At 39.8% G+C, this 15794-nt stretch overlaps 1 protein-coding gene across 14 annotated transcripts in view; it reads right to left on the reverse strand.

Moving 5' to 3' along the window:
* Positions 1–15794, reverse strand: part of LIMCH1 (LIM and calponin homology domains 1) — a 315692-nt gene that overhangs the window by 160024 nt on the left and 139874 nt on the right. For all 14 annotated transcript variants that reach the window (XM_070612961.1, XM_070612956.1, XM_070612957.1 and 11 more), the window contains one exon: positions 11239–11308. In XM_070612961.1, coding sequence (XP_070469062.1) covers positions 11239–11308 — 70 coding nt within the window. The remainder of the gene's footprint in view (positions 1–11238; positions 11309–15794) is intronic.

Raw genomic sequence — 15794 nt, forward strand, 5'->3', positions numbered from 1 at the left:
GGGTACGAGATAGGGCGGCTATTATATCTCAACGAATTGTCCATTACATGAAGATCTTCCTAAGTCACTATCTGTCATGACTTTCCTATCTAAGTGCAGTTGCTAATGATTCCTCCTGTAGTCTCAAGCTCCTTTTATCACCCTTCCTCCTCCCCCACGTCTTGGCTGATATGGATCAAACACTCCAAAGATAAGACTACAATTTGGGGGTGAAAAGCTTCAAAGCTTGTGGTTTTAGACAAAGAAATAATTTGTCTTCATATATACTTAAGCATAAGGATTTAACTTCAAAAATAATCCATTCATTAACCTAGTCCAATTTTTAATAACTTTTTCCATGAGTTTGAAACCAGCATTTCCAATTGTCTGCCAGACATCTGCACATGAATATCCCTTAGAGATAGCCAACTCAATATGTCCAAAAGAGAATTCATCTTTTCTCTTGGAACCCATTTCTCATCAACTGTTCCCATGATTCCTATTAACGGCATCACTATCCTCCAAGTTGCTCAAGTCTAACATGCAGATGTCATCTTCCTAAGATTATTTATCATATTTCATCAATTCTAAGATGTACAATTTTGGGTTTTTTACCTCTGAAATAAAGATGCATCTTTCCATTGCCGGTATCTTATTATTGTGTCATAATTTAATTGACAGCTTTTTAAAATATTATAGTTTTAAAAATGGTGTGTCTTATCATTGATGATATATTATATTCAGTAAAAAACATAGAAACACAAATCCTGTCTCCTCATCTCTATTCCCACTGCTTCTGCCAAGGTTTAGGTGTCCATCGTTCTCATTTCAACTGCTTGTCTCTTAATTGACATTTGTTGCTGGTCTCATCCCATAATCTTTCCACACAGCCACCAGAGTTATCTGGAACACAAGATTCCTTTGTTTTCAATGGCCCTTACTGCATACAAAATGAGTCCAAAGACCTCCAGATGGCATTTCTGGCCTCAACTTACTATTCCTGGTCCACTTTCCACAGCATTGATTTCTCTCAGGGACTCTGGGGCTCCAGCTCCAGCCATATGCAAATACTAGCCACTCCCAGATGAGACTCAGGTTCTAGTGACTCAGAGCCTTTCTCATTCCAGCCCCTGAGGCTAGAATGTCCCTTTCCCAAACTCCAATGGTCTTTACTATTTGTAGATACCTAGTTCAGATCCCACATTTTCCAAGATCCTTAATCTCAAATAGAAATTTCTTCCTTATTCTGCCTTGTATATTATATTTGATTAACATTTCACAGTCTACCTTTATTAGATCTTATTTGTATATTTGTCTCCTAAAAGGCGATCCTGTGAAAGGCAGGAATTATGTATTGAGTCAAGTAGATTTTCACTTGGGAAGCAAGAGAGAATATACCATCTCTTTTTAGTGCAACTGTGCAGAAGAAAACTGGGAAACAGATCTTAAATGTCATGCACAAGAGGTGGTCCAAGAAAAATCCTGTAACTATAAGGGACACATTTGCAGGAAAATAAGAAATCGATGCCCTGATTTCTCAATAGATTAACATAACCATTTCATTCACTGTGGTAGGCAGCTTCTGAATAGCTCCCAGTCCAGTGATCCCATCCTGCTGTATTCAGGTCCTTGTGTAATCTCTTCCCCTTGCGTGTGGGCTGGATCTAGTGACTTGCTTTTAATCAACAGAATATGGCAGAAATGATGAAATGTCACTTTCAAGATTAGGTTATAAAGGACTGTGACTTCCATCTTGTTTGTTCTCTCTCTTTCTGGCTCTTCTTGCTTCCTCACTCTGATGAAGCAAGCTGTCACATTGTGAGCTGTTCTATGTAGACAGGCCCACATGGCAAGGAACTGAGGATGGCTTTGGCCAACATCCTAAAAGGAATTGAATCTTGCCAATACCAGATGAGTGAACTTAGAAGTAGATCTTTCCTTAGTCAAGTCTTGAAAATGACACTGGCCAATACCTTCATTGCAGCCTTGTGAGAGACTCTGAACCAGGAACCCAGTTAAGCCATGCTTGACCCACAGGAACAATGAGATAATAAACGTTGTTTGGGTTTTTTGTTTGTTTGTTTGTTTGTTTTTGAGGAAGATCAGCCCTGAGCTAACTGCTGCTAATCCTCCTCTTTTTGCTGAGGAAGGCTGGCCCTGAGCTAACATCCATGTCAATCTTCCTCCACTTTATATGTAGAACGCCTACCACAGCATGGCTGCCGCACAGTGCCATGTCTGCACCCGGGATTCGATCCGGGAACCCCGGGCCACCAAAGTGGAATGTGCACACATAACTGCTGTGCCACCGGGCGGCCCCAAAATCCGTCTTTCTTTTTTTTGTTTTTGTTTTTGTTTTGAGGAAGATTAGCCCTGAGCTAACTGCTACCAATCCTCCTCTTTTTGCTGAGGAAGGCTGGCCCTGAGCTAACATCCGTGCCCATCTTCCTCTACTTTATATGTGGGATGCATGGCTTGTCATGGCAGTGCCATGTCCACACCAGGGATCAGAACCGGCGAACCCCGGGCCACCGAAGCAGAACATGTGCACTTAACCACTGCGCCACAGGCTGGCCCCAATAAATGTGGTTTTAAGCCGCTAAGTTTTGGGGTAATTTCTTACACAGCAATTAATAACTTACCAAATAAGAAAATCAGAAGGCAGATGATAAACACAGGATGAGTGGGAAAGACAAAAAACTCCTATTGAGTCTTGCTAAGTACTCAAAAAAGATGTGCAAGAGGATTAACTCGTTGGTCTGATCCAAGCACACTGGTGAATAACCAAGAGCCAACCTGCTACAGTGGGCATCAGAATTCCCCTTCACCAGGTCCAACTCACTGTGGAGAATGGCTCTCACCAACAGACACACTTTTATCTTTGTGTTCACGATGTGGTCAAGTCTTTAGGTTTAGGTCATAAATTAGCCATAGTCTTGGTTCCTAGGAGTGATATATGTACTGGGAGATAAATCTAGAATGTCACCTTAGCTCAGGGAAAGCCTTTAATGCCTTTCTGAGATGTTTGGATTTTATTCCATAAGCAGTGGGCAGCCATATAAAGTTATTTGAGAAGATAAGGGCCATGAGACAATCTGTGCTTTTAGAAGCTACCTATGGAAGCTGTTACAACTAGCAGCACACAATCCATATTGACTTGGGAGGGATAAGATAAACAAAGCACCCCCTAGGTTCATATTCCACCATTCAACTGAATGCGGGATTGAGCGTAGCAAAGACCTCATGTGTTTTGTTGTTTTTCCCTACAGTCTGTGCTTTTTTATGTCTAAACCTACGAAAATGCTAACCACCATCGCTACTTCGGCTCCACTTTGGCACCAAACTCCAGAGCAGCAAATTGAGCATTCCTTGTGTGTGTGGTGTGGGAACACAACTGAGGTTTCCCCACTGTGCCAGAGATGAGGATAAAAGAAAGTATGTCATTAAATTCAATTTTGGCTGAGATTCTTCACAGGGTCTATTCATTTCCCTGAGTGAAATGTACCTCCTTCACACAGAAAATTGCTCAGCTACCAGTTTCTACTTGTCCCCAAAGAAGAGCAAGACCACCTCCAGAGACCTCTGATCGTACCATGCGACTACCACAAAGAGCAGAATGTGGCAGGAAAAATATACTGGGTGAGAGTATTCCAAGTCTCTCCTCCTCCCCTGCCTAGGAAGGAGAATTCTGTGTCTGCCTCTTCCTGAGTCTTTGTTGTCCAGAATCAGAATCATGAGTGAAGGGGGAATTGAAAGGAGCTGAGTCTAGCTGGATTGATTTGAACTAGAAAAGGCTGAGGGTTAGTCATAGCAGAGGAAGGAGTAAAAAGCAAGAAAGACTCCCGGGAGCTAGCACAGTGTGAGTCTGGAAGATTTTAGGTATTTGGGAGTGGGGAGAGATTTGAGGCAAGCTGGCAAGAGTGAGATGTGATGTGTGTGTGTAAAGAAAAGAGAGAGAGAGAGAGAGAAGGACATTTTAAGAACTTTTGCTGCATGGTTATGAATGGCACTATTCTATGACATTTTTTTTGAAAGACTCCAGTCAAGATTTCTAATGTTCTCCTATTATTACTGGTTGTTGAACTCATGCTTCATTGACCATGGTGCTTAAGGTGTCTCCACATGGAGATTGATTTTATAGGGGTGATAGCAGAAATACTACATTTAAAGCGCCTTTTAAAATAGGCCACTGCTCCGATTTGGTGAAATTAATAGATCTGAAATGAGAGAGGTGAAAGGTTGTCTTCTAAAAACATATGAGACATTCTTAGAGGGTGATGTCTCCAGATGTTTGGGTGTGTTGAGCTTCAGTGATGTATCGTAAAGCCTAATGGAGATAACGTATCACAGGGCAAAAGGCACAGATTCTGGTGTTAGACTAACCAAGGTCCAAATTTCAACTCTGCCTCTTATTTATGAAAAAGCTGGTAACTTACCTCTTTGTACCTTTGTTTCCTGAAATCTAGCAAAGGTACAGCAATAACTACATTGCATGGCAATTGTAAAGATTAAGGATAATCTAGCGCTGCACCTGGTACATGGTGGGGATCTAACAGGTGATGGTTATTATCATGGAAACTTACACCCCTGGCCTCTCTCTCTGCCTGCTCTGCCTCCTTCCCGGCCTAAAACGACAGCTTTAACTGGAAGCAAAACAGAGGCAGAGGATAAAACTTGGACCAGCTTTTTCTGGGGAGGCCCATAAGATAAACTGTTGAAGGCAAGGTGAGTGCTCTAGAAATTCTAAAGGAAGTTGTAGAATATAAACCTAAATTATAAAACATTGATAAGGGTGAACTGAGGCACACAAGAGCTAATCTCCAGTTAGGATTTGTAGGAAACCACTCCTTGGCAGGCAGACACCCAAAACACCTGGGATTCAAATTTATTGCATTGTCATCTTCCTAAAATTATGAAGTTTGCATAAAGGCTTTTCACTCCTGCTACCCAGTTTTCAACAGTTTCTTATGTCTACCTTTTGTCCAATATTTTTAATCTTCTCGTAATGCGTAAATCTCTATTGCCTTTTCATCATTTCCCCTACTGTGACCTCCCTCAAACAATGAAACATCAACTGTTCTGGTATCAGTTTCATAAAATAAAGCAGATACTTTTTGAAAGCTTCCTAAAATCCAGAGTTTACGGAAACTTACATTTTTTATCCATTTCAGGAAGCTCAGCTCTAAGCATATTTGAAAACTTCTCTTTTGATTAAAGAAAAATACATCCTTTTTCTAAAGAATAAGTTTTTGAGTGGGTTAGAAGAACTAAACGGTAGGATAATTCTACCAGTTACATTCCTGCTGTATCCTACTGAACTTCAGCTAGAGTCAAATTTCCAGCATCCATTAGGCAAAGAGCCATTCCCTGAAATGAGCCCTTTCACAGAAGTTGGAAAGATATTTTGAAGGTATTGACCAAAAGGAAGAAAAAAAAGAGATGAACTAAAAAATTAAGTCTTTTGCTTCCCCTTCTTTCTTACAAGCGGTAAAATAATCTGTCATTTACACATGTTCCAGTTTCAACTGGGAACACTTGAGAGTGCCACAACCAAGGAGAAGGGTGGCCTGGGCCTGGAGTTCATGTCAGCTTTCACTATTTGTGTGATCTTGAGCAAATAATTCCCTTTATGGACCCACATGTCCTCATCTGTAAAATGAATATATCCAAGATGCCCTTCCAGCTGTAAGATGCTCTTTTTCTCAGATCACTTTTATCCTCGTGGATTCACACGCAAGATCAAGCAAATATTTCATGACTGCTCTAGGAAGGTTTAGCATCCGAGGGCAGAATCCCCAAATATCATCTATTTCCAATTATACTTCAAACGTGAACACACACACACACACACAACACACACAAACGGCCGTTACAATTAAAATCTGGGCAAGAAAAAGCTTAATCCCCAAATTCCTATTGTAAGCAAGGATTTCATATATTTGTGCCTCTTGCACAAAGTCTAATGTTTCTGAGATGAAACAATTTTGTTAGCATGATCTCTAATGACATTAAATCAAGTTTCAGGAAGTGGCTTGATTGTGCAATACTGACGAACTGGCAGACTCAAGGGCAGCGTTCTTAAAAGCCTTTGGTATGCCAAGACCTAAATTTGAGGTCTTTCTTTCTGGCAATAGCTAACAGTATCACTAACACCTAAAAAAGAATGCAAGCATCTGCAGGCAGTCACCACACGGCTTCATATGTCAGCAATCGTTACAGAAGAAACGCAGACCTAGATCCAGGGTCTTTGCATTCTTGCCAGGAAATGATTTTCAACTACTTTGTTTTAACACCTTCACCCCTGAATTCTTTGTAACCACATCTCAACTCAGGGGCTAAAATACACCTATTCATGCCTTTGTAAATCCACATGTGTTTATAATTTGGGATTGCTATGTGAAAACACACTTTTCTATTTATCTTCAAGTCAAGCAGCTGGGCCATCTTAATGGATTCTTCTCAACACCGCACCATTAAGACACATAGGCATGGGTTCCAGACACCCCCAGGCCACACTTCTCAGATCTCCATGGTCCCTGCTACTGAGGACTTCTTGATCAATAGATGGCCAGTAGCCTGTCAACCCCATGAAAAAGTACAAACCAACCTAGAAGTCTGTAGATGCTCTTGAGGAACTCTGCTCTTTCCTGATGTCACAAATATAGGAGGTAGAAAACGTCATGTGAAGAATACACTTACATAAAAGGCTGCATCTCCACTAACCCAAGATGGTCTCTGCTATCTTCAAGCATACTTGCTTATCTGAGGTCCCCTCTACCCCCTCAAAAAAGACAAGAAAACTAATGTCTTTTAATCCCCAATTTTTTATATTGTAAATTTTCAAGATTACCAAAAAGTTGCAAGAATACTTCCATGACCACTGTATACCCTTTATCTAGATCCAACATTTTGCCACATTTTTCTTCCTTCCTTCCTTCTTCCCTTCCTTCCTCCCTTCCCTCCTTTCTCTCTCTCTCTCTCTCTCCATGTGTGTCTGTATAAAAGTATACATTATATGCACAGCCAACTTCTTGCTCAACAATTTGAGGATTAGTTGTACACATCATGACACTTCATCTCTAAATTCTCCAGCTTATATACCTCCTAACGTCAAGAGTACTCCCCTATATACATAACTATTTGGGACAAGATAGTTTTCACATGAAGGAAATTCAACACTGAGAGAATATCATTACCTAATGTTCAATCCACACTCAAATTTCTCCAATTGTCCCAATAACATCTATTAGAGTTGCTCTTTCCCAATCAAGGATCACACATTTGGCTGTCATATCTCTTTGGTCACTTTTCATCTGTAACAGTTTTCTAGCCTTTTGGGAATGGGGAAGTGTCTTTAATGACACTGTGTTAAAGAATGCAGGACAGCTGTATTACAGCATGTTCCTCAGTTTGGACTTGTCTGATTGTTCCCTCAGAATTGGATTTAGGCTAAATATTTTGGCAGACATTCTATCAAGGTGATGCTGTGACTTCTTAGTGTGTCACTAGAACACCTTACATCATTTGTACCCATTATAGGCATTAGTAAGTTTGATCATGGCCAATCAACTGCTTAAAGCTACAATGTCTTAGCATGAATACTAAACCATTCACATACCTTTAGTTTCAAATTGCTAACAACAATTATTCAAAATCTTACTCCCCAAAGCATATTTCAACACAGCTGTCTTTCATCTCCCTAATGTATTAACTCATTTCTCCCAAACCAAGAGATGCTAACTATTCTAGAATAAAAGATCATATGGATCATAAATGTTAAGGCTTCACAAAGGAGGTGGTTTTGTATTGAGTCTTGACAAATAATCAGGATTTTGTCAAGAAGAGTAGCGGGAGAGTATTATATTCCTAAGAAGTAGCATGAGAAGAGGCATTATACATGAGAGTAAATAATGTTTGAGGAACTGTGAGTTGACTATATAATCTAGGTAAGAGATGAGGAAAGCCTGCTCTTCACCTTGTCTAATGGCCAAGGAAATGCAGATAAGTAGACAGATTGGAGAAAGTTGCCAAAATTCCCTGATAGCTGAACTAGGGAAACTGTATGTCCATGATGCTTTTACTGACATTGGAAAATAGGCGGGCAGGAGTGGTCAATTAAGTATAATTTGAATACGTTAAGTTTGAGGTGCTGGTAGGACATCGGATGGAGCTGTCCAATAAACAAAACAAGAGGTCTGGAGTTCAGGAGAAAAAACTTGGAGAGAAATGATGATTTGGGTCAATGCTATAAAGAGCTGAAGTTATGAAGATAGACAAGAATATGAGCATAGAAAGGAAAGAGACAATAGATTTGAAGAGAGAACCCTGGAAGAACGTTAGCAGAGTGGGGCGTGGGGAGAGAAGGGTGGCAGTTCTGTTTTTTGCCAGGACCCCAACTAGTGCACTGGTTTTTGGAACTGTTGATCCAAAGGTAACTGGAGGAGAGGAAAAGAGTTTGACTAGATCTGTAGATTGAGGAATCGTTAGTGAATGGGTTGTAATTATACTTGGAGAAGTATTTTTTGGAGCAAAGATAATGCTGCTGTGTGTTTTTTCAATATCACAAGCAATTAACTCAATTCTGACACTATTTACCTGGAGATAGTGTCAGATCCCACAGGTTAAGGGCTTAGTCCCACAGACTGCCCCACTTCAGATGCCAATCACAAGTCCAGGTTGTCACCTGTGCTTCTCACCAACTGGCTATAAATCAGAGGTTTCCACAACCCCCCTTGGGTTTGATTAACTTGCTGGAGTGGCTCACAGAACTCAGTGAAACAGTCACTTATGTTTACTAGTTTATTATAACGGCTATTATAAAGGATAAAGATGAACAGCCAGATGAAAAGTACATAGAGCGAGGTGTGTGGGAAAAGACAGGGAGTTTCCATGCTCTTGAGGCACACCACTCTCCTCAAATCTCCATGGGTCCAGCAACCTGGAAGCCCTCCAACCCCGTCCTTTTGGGTTTTTATGGAGGCTTCATTACACAGGCATGATTGATTAAATGGAACTCAATCTCCAGCTCCCTCCTCCACCTGGAGGTTGAGGGGTAGGGCTGAAAGTTCCAACCCTCTAATCACCTGGTTGGTTTCCCTGGCAACCAGCCCCCAGCCTTGGGGCTTTCCAAAAGTCACTCACTAACATAAACTTGGGTGTGGTTGAAAGGGGCTTGTTATGAACAACAAGGCACTCCTTTATCCTTTACGGAACTGGATCTATTTCAGGAACCAATGAAAAAGACCAAATACTGTTACAAAGATGCTCCCATTGCTCGTATTACTTAGGAAATTCCAAGGGTTTTAGGAGCTCTATACCAGAAATTTAAAGATCAAATATATATTTCTTATTATAAAACACAATATCATAATAATACATTGATAAAGAAGATGTAAGTGATAAAGCATGAAGGTAAGTGGGGAAGTGATAGTTGGAAAAGGGCAAGAAAAAGGAAAAATGATGGAAAGGACAAAGTAGAAAGGAAATTCACATGAAAAAGGAAAGAGGAGGAATAAAAGTCAAGGATATAAAACGGAAGGAAAGCAACCAAGGCCCCCCCTTGTTTTCCTGAATCAAACTGCCTGCCTGCTCCAAAGTCGAGGAAATATTTAAAGAAGAATATTTGATCTATGATAAGAAATAATACAGAGGGCAATGCACATGTCCCAAACCCTTAATTTTACTAAAATTATTTCTGATTCACATTTTACATTAAGTTTTCAAAACCCTTCTCTCCTTAGGTTCTGGACTAGAGCTGCTTGCCTCTGTTCACAGGGATTTTACTGGGGCCTTTCTCTGCTTCATGCTTGCAAGTTTTGCTCCTGTAACATTAAATCCCAGAGCGCCGAGGTCAGGAGATGCCACAGGCTTGGGGCCAACAGATATTTGTCAGCATCGTTAAGACTATGGCATTAACATTTGGAAGAGATGGATTTAATAAAAAGTTTAAAAATAATATATGTATACATTAATATATACAAGGTATAATACACATACATAGATTACTTATTTTATAAAATTATTCTAATCAATTCCTTTCAAATTTACCTATCTCTTAACTTACTTGGCTACATGATTCTGACAAACAACTGAAAGGATTTTTAATGACTAATCACCAACTTACTACTAACCAGAATGGAAAATAAAATGCATCCACATAAATAATTTTTACAATTAAAAAAAATCTACTTGATTCCTTGCTGAAACCATGTACCTTATTACCATGACCCTCACAGTTCTCAAACACAGTTGATATTTTTTTGGTTACATCTAATTTCAACTTGTCATGGTGACATGGATAAGAAACCCTTTAACAACAATCAGTAAGGTCTACATAGGAGCCTGCCTAAACTCTTAACATTTTTCTAATTGTTTTCTGCAAAACCACATGCATTGAAGATTGTCACAATGCAAAGAGTGAGTGAGTTGTTACCAGGCCACATACATCCTCAGCCTTTGTGCACACACGTGTGTGCATGCACATGCATGTCTGTGTGTGTACGCACATGTACATGCCAAATTCCTTCCAGAACTAAGACATGTTTGTCTTCTTGGTCTTCCACCTTTTAGCCGTTTTTTTACACAAAAGGCAACATCAATTAAATAATTAAAATTAGTTGCCAAGAATTATGAAACATATCAATGCATGAAAAATATTCCTGCTTCTGACTACGTTAACATGTGTGTTTTATCTGTTTTAGTTGGGTCGGTTCAGAAGCGCAAGGGCTTTGCTTAAACAATTCTCCAGATGATATTAGGACCACCTTTAGTGTCCATTATGTCTTTAGAAGAGTTGGCCTACAAATGTGGTATTTAAACACAAGTAGCTTTTTAAGATTGAAAACAGCAATTTATCACGAAAGTGCTGCTTGTTAATCATAAAATTCTTTCTTTCTACCTCCTCTCCCTTCCATTCCAGGGGAATGCAGCAAAAAAATGAAATGAGAAGACCATAATTATAATCACATTCCTCCCCTGGGGTCAACCGAATTATCAGCCTCTCACCCCAAAACAAATTTACCTCTTTAAGAATAAAGGTCCTTATCACTCATGGGAAAAATACAAACAAAGATTAAGATGCCATTTAGGCATAACTGCAATCTTTCATTTTTAAGCGACCTCTCAGTTTAATGGATTCAATGCGTTCTCATTCAAGTGGAATATATATTGCAGGAGAGAACTGTAATAAATGGCACTGTCATGACCCTTAGGTTAGAGAGAGGGAATATTGGAAAATAAATCTCAATTCTGGATACTCACCAATCCTGCAATGGGGGTAGGCAATCTATTGATCTTTTTAACAAGTCCTGGCTTTATAGCATTCAGCAACCTGTCATGAAAAAGGCAGAATGTCAAGTGAGACACAAAGCAAGATGGATCACACAAATCACCTTTATCCGGGGCTACAGTTAAATTGCTGAATAGGAAAAGCAGTGAATTTAAATCATGTAGTAAATCTCAATAATCTACAAGCCTTCATGCACACAAGTGAAGAGCTCTGCCAACATCAAGTTTGTCCATGGCAGGTAAAGTTTTAGAACTTGAAAATGCTGAGAGAGAAGAAAGGATGGAGACTGTAAGGGGCTTCAAGGGAAAGGACAAAGATGTGAGCTGGATCGAGGTTGGGAGGGAACTGTCTAGGATTGCAGCCAGGTATTACTACACCGGCAATGGACTTGTTCCCAATTCTCCTGGCAAAGGCAGGCATCTCTCCAGGGATGCGTTAAGTTCAGAGACCAACATCTATCTTTACAAATAATTTGCCAAGACTAATTCTGCCCCTAGACCCTCTTGCTCTTTGAGGAGAGTGGCTCGTTAAATGTGGTTGAGCTTCACTTAAGAAAAGGAAGAATATGTTTAGCAAGAGGTTAACCAATCATGTCCTGAAGATTTTAAACAAGGTTGACCACAATTCCCTAGGTACAAAAGATATGTCAGCAAAACATTTTTGGGGTAAATGTTGAAATCACGTAAAAATGGTAATACAAGCAAGGGAATGCAAGAGAAACAACTATAGCTGCTTGTCTTCAGGAAATGTCAGTTCAGAGCGAAAAGAAACAAGAAAGGCAATGTGCAAAACTGAAATAGGGCTGGCATCAGGGTGACATGGTGGGATGTAGCATCTGCAAACCAGGTTATTCACAAAGGAATAATTGAAGGTAAGGGGTTATACAACGGAAGCATTTATTCCCATGTTCAGGAATTAGAGGAGAGGCAATCAGGCAACTTATCTTAGGGTACAATGCAAAGAGAAACTTAGGGCAGGAGTTTATTATAACTCAACCCATGGGCCAAATTTGGCCCAGTGTTTGTTCGTGTGAATAAAGTTTTACTGGAACACAGACACACCCATTCATTTACGTATCGTCTACTGCTGCTTTTGTGCTACGACAGCAGACCTGAATAATTATGACACATATGGCCCACAAAGCATGTAATTTTCACTATTTGGCCCTTTACAGAAAAAGTTTGCCAGTTTGCCAACCATGATATAATTAAAGCAATCCAAGATCATAGTAAATTCTGAAGAATCTATGCTTGATAGATGTCTACAAATCAGTAACAAAAAATTCTCTGAAATATTTTAATAATTAGTCTTGAATTCAGCCTATATTTGACTTTGACACCACTATGTATTAACATATTTTACAAATGTCCCTATAGTGGTTATGACAGGTAGGATATTCTGTTTTCGCACCAAGGATTAATTGCCTATTCTTGGTAACTTTTATTGCAATTCCAACATGCTGTCACCAAAAGGTAACACCCGGGGTGACACGTGCCTACTTTTTAGCCCACCAAGAGCCAAGATGGCGCTGTTTTCATAAAACCACTTAGTTTTAACCATGAATTTAACCTTTTTAAAGACGTGCTTCTTCATAACTTATTTTGGAATTATTGGTCTTTCAAGTTGGAAGGCAGCTTGTTCACTCATCTCATTTTATAGTTTAGAAAATTGAGGCCTGATGATGAGGAAAGAGTAACTTCCCCAGAGCTGATTAGTGACACAGTTAGGCCTAGCACCCAAGTTTCCTGGATCAGCACACTGTCTTGGTCAGGGTTAACATCTCATATCTTGTGGTTTAAAATAAACAAATACGATGTCTCCAAAGCAGTTTTTAAATGTGTGAAATTCTTAAGATAACATTACTTTTCTCACTAGTTCTTAATGATGTCATTTTAAATTGGACTTTTAAATAGTATTCGTGAACGGTTGTTGGAGAAGGTTATCAAGAGGACATGACCACTGGTTGACCTGCAAGCTGGACTTGAGCAATCAGAAGCTCCCCACCCCTCCCCTGTGCTTGAAATGTACATTCTGCCCGCTGTTCCCATAGCTGGAGCCCTTTCAAGGATGCAGCCTGGAGAGAGTAATGTGTTCCTGAGACCATCTGGACAGTATATGTGACTGAACCCAGTATAGGCCTCCATATAAACTTCTCAGACTCTGGTGGGTGGGGGTGGAGATGTACTCATCTTGTGGCCACCCAAGACAAGCCTTGTAAGTAAGTTCTCTTGCTTATTAAACCTGCCACCTACCATCTGGAATGGTCAGTCTCTTTCTCCAGTCTCTCCCTGCCCTCTGTGTACTGGGGCCAGGTTTGAATTTCACCCTGGGAACTCCAAAGGTTGCAAACCAACAACAGTGTTGACAATTCAAAAAGATACGCATGCAGTAAAACGTAAGTCTGGCTGTTACCCCCATCCCACAGGGCCCCAGACTCTTCCCTGAAGGTAACCTTAAAACTTTCCCAAGAAAACATATAAAGATGCATGAAATTAAAAAAAAAAGATGTAGCATGTAATATGCACTGTCCCTACACCTTATTTTTCCACTTAAAAATGTATCTTGGAGGTTGAACAATTTAGCCTGGAGAGTGTGCCTTAAACCATATGGACCTATGTCCTTTTTAATACCTGTGGACTACAGACTGATATGGAGTTGGCACGGGGCTGAGAGCATTGGCTCTGGAATTCAACTGACTGAATACAAAGCCAAGCTCAGCCACACACTAGGGGTGTTTCTTCGGGCAAGTCCGTTAACTTCAGTTTCCTCAGGTGTCATACAGAAATATAGTGGTAGCAATTGTACACGTGTCAATGAGACTTAAATATGACCAAAAATGCAAAAAGCTAGCACAGAGCCTGGTGCACGGTAAGTTTTTTATAAATATTTCTCCACATTTGTGTGTGAGTATTTATACTAATTGAATTCATAGCATTTTAGATCAAACACTTTTAGAATTTTCTAATGAAATAAAATACCATTGCTGTCAGATCCCCAAGCTTTGTTGCTAATTAGCCAAAGTAGAAAAAAATAATAAACACCCTACAAAAACATTCATAAATTTAAAATCCTCTTTTAGAGGCAGCTTTTTTGTCTTCTATATCTAAAAATTGTATTAATATTTTTTTTAAATATTTTATTTTTCCTTTTTCTCCCCAAAGCCCCCCAGTACATGGTTGTATATTTTTAGTTGTGAGTCCTTCTAGTTGTGGCATGTGGGATGCCGCCTCAGTATGGCCTGATGCGCAGTGCCATGTCCGTGCCCAGGATCAGAACACGCGAAACCCTGGGCAACCGAAGCAGAGAGCACGAACTTCACCACTTGGCCACAGGGCTGGCCCCTAAAAATTGTATTAATATTTTTAGTAGTCACGGATCCACCAACTCCTCTTTGATATACATTTAGATCCTTAAACAGTCTTAAATATTTCATTATATTCATCCTTTGTGGAATTATACTTATATGGCAGAAATCTTTCCTGTCACATGACATTGTAAAAAAAAACAAACACAAGCACTATAATACTAGACCTTAATTAAAAGAGCAATCAGGAGCCGGCCTCGTGGCCGAGTGGTTAAGTTTGCACGTTCCACTTCCACGGCCCAGGGTTTCACCGGTTCAGATCCTGGGCGCAGACATAGTACCACTTATCAGGCCATGCTGAGGCGGGGTCCCACATGCCACAACTAGAAGAACCCACAACTAAAATATGCAACTAAGTACTGGGGGGATTTGGGGAGAAAAAGCAGAAAAAAAAAAAAGGAAGAAGATTGGCAACAGTTGTTAGCTCAAGTGCCAATCTTCAAAAAAGAACAACCAAAAAAAACTATGATATCTGTCAAAATGTTTAACCACAAATTAAAAAATAAAAAGCCAAAGTGCTCTTAAATATTTGAAATATTTTCAAGACCAGGCAGCTGCATTTTTTTCATATAAACATTGCCCCAGGTCCATACACAGTTTACAGTACACAGCAACAAAAGACAACATTGAATTCACACTGCAGAAATGCCCAACATCTGCTTACCTTGTATTTTGCACTAAACTGACGACATTTTTTGTATATTTTAGGAATCAGATAAGTAGTTCAACAATAGGCTATGAGCAAGAGTCCAGGATATTCACTTGTAATTTTATTATAAACAACTGTTGCCCTCCTATGTAAATTAAAATATAAATATTTTCAATGAATACTTATTGATGACTATTGATTGCATTAAAGTGATGATGATGATGATATTTTATATTTATGAACCTTCTGAGATGCACTGTCCCCCAAATGTCCTTGTCCTGTAAAGAAGGGTCATGTATTCATTCCACCATTTTTATAGAAGAAAAGACTGAGCCCCAAACAGATGTGAAGACTTCCCCAGAGACATGCACAGCAAGTTCAGGGCTCAGCTGGGGGAGCCTTCTCGTCTTAAGCCAGTCATTTTATATCGCAACTTGATGCTTTAGAAAGTCCAGCTTCAGTACGTGTCATCAAAGCGCAACTTTAGAAAGAAGCCAAAAAACATAGAAAACAAA

This window comes from Equus przewalskii, chromosome 3, assembly GCF_037783145.1.
Source record: "Equus przewalskii isolate Varuska chromosome 3, EquPr2, whole genome shotgun sequence".
Taxonomy (NCBI): Eukaryota; Metazoa; Chordata; class Mammalia; order Perissodactyla; family Equidae; genus Equus; species Equus przewalskii.